The sequence below is a fragment of the Octopus bimaculoides genome, chromosome 8, assembly GCF_001194135.2.
Source record: "Octopus bimaculoides isolate UCB-OBI-ISO-001 chromosome 8, ASM119413v2, whole genome shotgun sequence".
NCBI lineage: Eukaryota > Metazoa > Mollusca > Cephalopoda > Octopoda > Octopodidae > Octopus > Octopus bimaculoides.
In genome coordinates this window covers 56,733,170-56,737,854 of record NC_068988.1, presented here as the reverse complement: position 1 = coordinate 56,737,854, position 4,685 = coordinate 56,733,170, and the positions used below count along the sequence as shown (strand labels likewise).

The 4,685-nt window shown below is 35.9% G+C and overlaps 1 protein-coding gene across 1 annotated transcript in view; it reads left to right on the top strand.

The window, feature by feature from the left end:
• Positions 1-4,377, top strand: part of LOC106876126 (G protein-coupled receptor kinase 5) — a 383,600-nt gene extending 379,223 nt beyond the window's left edge. Inside the window, exon 16 of the mRNA XM_052969852.1 lies at positions 4,151-4,377. Within this exon, the coding sequence (XP_052825812.1) occupies positions 4,151-4,168 (18 nt within the window). The 3' untranslated portion in view covers positions 4,169-4,377. The remainder of the gene's footprint in view (positions 1-4,150) is intronic.
• Positions 4,378-4,685: the final 308 nt, after the last annotated feature.

The following is a 4,685-nucleotide window of genomic DNA, read 5'->3' as shown; positions in this document are numbered from 1 at the left end:
ATATGCGATATTTGGTTTGCAAGATTTTTGAGGTGAACTTGTGTGTTGAAACATTTGGGGGGGGGGGGGCTTTCTTGGATGGATCATCATTCCAATAATAAACTTACACACTGGTTCTAATTCACTTCTTTATTATTCATCAATTGTTAACTATCTAAACAATTAACAATTAATCGTTCAGTTACTCAATTACTCAATGAGTTATGTTTGTTACAGTTCTTTTGTCACCATTTGTGACCTCTTCAATAGCATGCTCTCTCTCTCTCTCTCTCTCTCTCCCTCTCTCTACTTCAGGTCTATCTCAGATAGGTTGTGAATGGCAACAAAAGGACTTCAGCGAACATAAATGATTGATTTGTCAGATGATTAATCAAACAATTAGTTTATTGGCTAAATTTTTTACCAATTGACAGAAGTGAAATAGAACCAGTTAATGTGTTTATTATTGGCATAATGACCCACCCAAGATACAACATATATATTCACATACACACATACACACATGCTAGTTGGTATTTATTGGATAATCCACATTTCAATAAATATTTAGTTTTATAGTCATCTGCTTGTGGTAAACTTTATTGAAAGGGTTTAAATGAGTAAAATAAATCTTCCTCTTTATTATTTAAAGAATAATACGATATACATACATACAGATGTATATAGATAGATAGATAGATAAACAGGTACCAATACACACATTCTCTCTCTCTCTCTCTCTCACACATGTACAATTTACATGTTGGCAGTTAAAGTTACATATCTCCAACTCTACTCTGTGGTCCGCTAACTAAACGGATCATTAGGGTTTTTTATGTTATACATACATATCAGCTAATTGCTGCTGATGTCAGAGTGACAGAGAATCAGAGAGAGAGATGACAGACATAGACAGACACTACCAATTTTATCAGTAGATATACACACACACACATATAAATTGCCAAATTTACTGGCATTTTACTAAATGCCTCTAAAATGTTGATTATATTGAAAATTTACTAAACATTGGTGACATAAAAAGCACCCATGACAGTGACATGTAAAAGGCACCCAGTACACTGTAAGGTAGTTGGCGTTAGGAAGGGCATCCAGCCATAGAAACCAAGCCAAAACAAACAACTGGAGCCTGGTGCAACACTGTGGCCTGCCAGTTCCAGTCAAACCAATCTAACTCATATCGGCATGGAAAATGGACGTTAAATGATACTGATCATTAGCAGTTTACGCATGAAAGATGCACACAGCATAACTGAATGTTGAAGATGTTCACTTTGCAATCCTGAGGTCCCAGGTTCATCCCCACTGCATGGCACCTTAGACAAGTGTCTTCAGTTTTAATCATTGCTTCAAGTCAATCCAACCAAGCATTGTGAGTGAAGTTGGTCAGATGGGAAATTGTGCAGAAACCTCTCAAATGGATTGTCCGTGATTTAAAGGTACACCCATTGCACACACACATTGATTGTGTATCTGTGGAGTACTCAGCCACTTAGAGATTAACTCAAGGAGCAAGTAATTCAGTTGATCAAATAACTGAACTCTGATCATCAAGACTGATGATGCTGTATTTTTTATCTTTTACTTCTTTTGACCATTGGACTGTGGCCATGCTGGAACACTATCTTGATGGTTTTAGTCAAAATAATCAACTCTAGCACTCTCTTTTTTCCAAGGCTGGTACTTATTATATCAGTCTTTTTTTTGCAGGGATGTCAACAAACCAACAGTGGTTGTCAGGCAATGTGGGGCTACAGACATGTTATTTCACTTAGAGATAGCAACACTATATATCTTTTATCTTTTACTTGTTTCAGTCATTAGACTGAGGCCATGCTGGGGCACCACCTTGAAGGATTTTTAGTCAAATGAATCAACTCCAGCACTTTTATTTTTTTAAGCCTGGTACCTATTCTGTCAATATCTTTTGCCAAACCACTAAGTTACAAGGGACATGAACACATCAACACTGGTTGCCAAGCAGTGGTAGGGGACAAGCACAGATACACACACACATCAGGCTTCTTTCAGTTTCCATCTACCAAATCAACTCACAAGCCTGTAGCTATAGCAGAAGACACTTGCCCAAGGTACCACACAGTGGGACTGAACCCAGAACCATGTTGTTGGGAAGCAAACTTACCACACAGCCAAGGCTCTCCTGTCGTAAATGAGAAATGAGGGTTCCGCAATTTCTTGCTGAACAACCAGCACAGACGATGTTCATGCCACACATTAGTTTGTTCACTACATCAAATCAACAGCGTCTGTACAGAAGCACAATGTGTCACATGTCACAGTGATCGCAGAAAAGCATGAAATGAATTATTTTACTCAAGGACACAATACACTGCCTCACCTGAGAATTGAAATCACAATCATGAACATCTACACCCCAACCACCTGGTCATGTCCCTTCATGTTTGTCCCCACCACTACTAAACAACCGGTGCTTGTTTACATTCCTGTAACTTAGCAGTTTGATAAAAGGAATGATAAAATAAGTGAAAGGGGGGTGCTAAAAAGTTCCTGGCTTTAAGGATATAGCAAAAGGCCTGGTTGGAGGCCCAGCCTTCTGAGTTCTTTTACAGTGCAATAAGTGTGTGAATCTGAGAGGGGAATATGTTCAATAACATTATAATTAACTGATCCTCTTGTATATACTTTTACCAAAAGCCAGGAACTTTTCAGCACCCCCTTATATATATGTGTGTGTGTATATATATTCGCACATGAGGGGTTACTGAAAAGTTCCTGGCTTTAAGGGTATCGCAAAAGGTCTGGTTAGAGGCCCAACATTCCAAGTTCTTTTACAGGGCTTAGAAAAACTGAAGGACCACTGCAATAAGTGCGTGAATCTGAGAGGTGAATATGTTGAATAAAATCGTAATTAACTGATCCTCCTGTATTTTCTTTTACCCAAAGCCAGGGACTTTTCAGCACCCATCCTACCAGAGTACTGGGATCAATTTGTTTAACTAAACCCGTCAAGGCAGGGCCTCGGAAAGGCTGCAGGGTCCATTGACTGAAACAAGTAAAAAATAAAATTGCATAACTTGCAAAAATTTCAGAAACAAAACTTCGCTGGGAGTTTATTTTCTACCAAGATGAGGACTCGTTAATCAACCAACCTTGCTAATCATTTCATTGTATTTTGTATCTAATCTCTACTTTTAATATCTTTTGCCTGCCACAAACGAGGAGATCTTCTGCATGTTCGTTTGCAAACTGTATTTTTTTTCTTTCTTTTAACTTTTTTTTCCTTTACCATCCCTGCTCTGTATACCATCATGATCATATTTCTCTCTTTATTTATTTTGCTCTCTTATAGATGTCTATTTATTGCTTGATGTAGAAATGTGCTTTGGAAAGACATTATACATACATACACACACACATATATATATATATAGAGAGAGAGAGGAGATATAGATATACACACACATACAAATGTTGCATTTATTTGTGTATGTATTGCACTATTTTATACATAATTTCAACTGAAAAAACTGGAGTGTGACAAGTACACAGAGCAAGGCTAAAACTATGAAGGGAAAAAAAATTTTGTATCAAGATTTAACACTGAATTAGTTGCAAAACACACTAGTAAATACATCGTATGTATATATATATATATATAAGTGGATTCTAGACCAGTTAGTTTGTCTTGGCATCAAGTCATGTGAGTTGTAATGAGTTCAAGCCAGATAGTGATATTTTGAAATCATTTAATCTGTATGTTTCAAGTTTCCATAATGTATAACAGTAAATGCATCCATTACATATCTTCCTCAGTTAAAACATTTCAGAATATCAAAATTGGTTTGACTTCATTATTACAACTAGTACAACTCAGTGCCAGTACAAACTAGCTGATCCAGAATCCACTTATGCAGATATTCTAACAATGATTTGGAGTTCTTCGTTATATTTGACTAAGAGTCGAAAATTTTGTTACCATGCACCCCTTCTTAGTATAACACAAAATAATACATATGTATGTGTGTATATATATAATGTGTGTATGTATCTATCTATCAATCTATCTATCTGAAGAGCAAATAGGTTTGTGTTGCTGCTAATAGATGCTTGTTATAATTTTTCTTTTGTTTTAAATCTCTCACTTTCCATTCTTCTTTATCTGTTTCAGCCTCGTGATACCAACTGATAGCCTGTCTTATTATCATATAGATCAAAATCATTACCACAACAACAACAACAAAAAAAAAAATGATTTATCTAAAGGAAGTCTATTAACAACTTTATTGGTGGATCAGCAGTCAGGATGGGTTTAAAAAAAAAAAAATCTTTTTAAAAAGCCTGTCCAGGTTGCTGTTAGCTTAATAAATACCATTGCATAATTGGTGCTACAAAAACCACCTTTTTTTGAAAACTGCTGTTGTTTAATTCCATCATCAACAAGTAGTTAGGATTTATTATTATTATTAATAATAATAATAATGTACACATCTTTATTTAAAACTTCTACACCTCAGAAGTCAAAAGAGAGAGAGAGAGAGAGAGAAGCTACCTAGCTTTCTTTACATCTTTGATAATCCTAAAAGACCTCCTGAACTTTGTACTAAAAACTAGTTCTTCACCAATACCATCATCACTCACTTCATGGTTCTCTGTTATGTTTCCTCCTCGTTATCTCTTATATTTCAATTACCATTTCCTTTCCC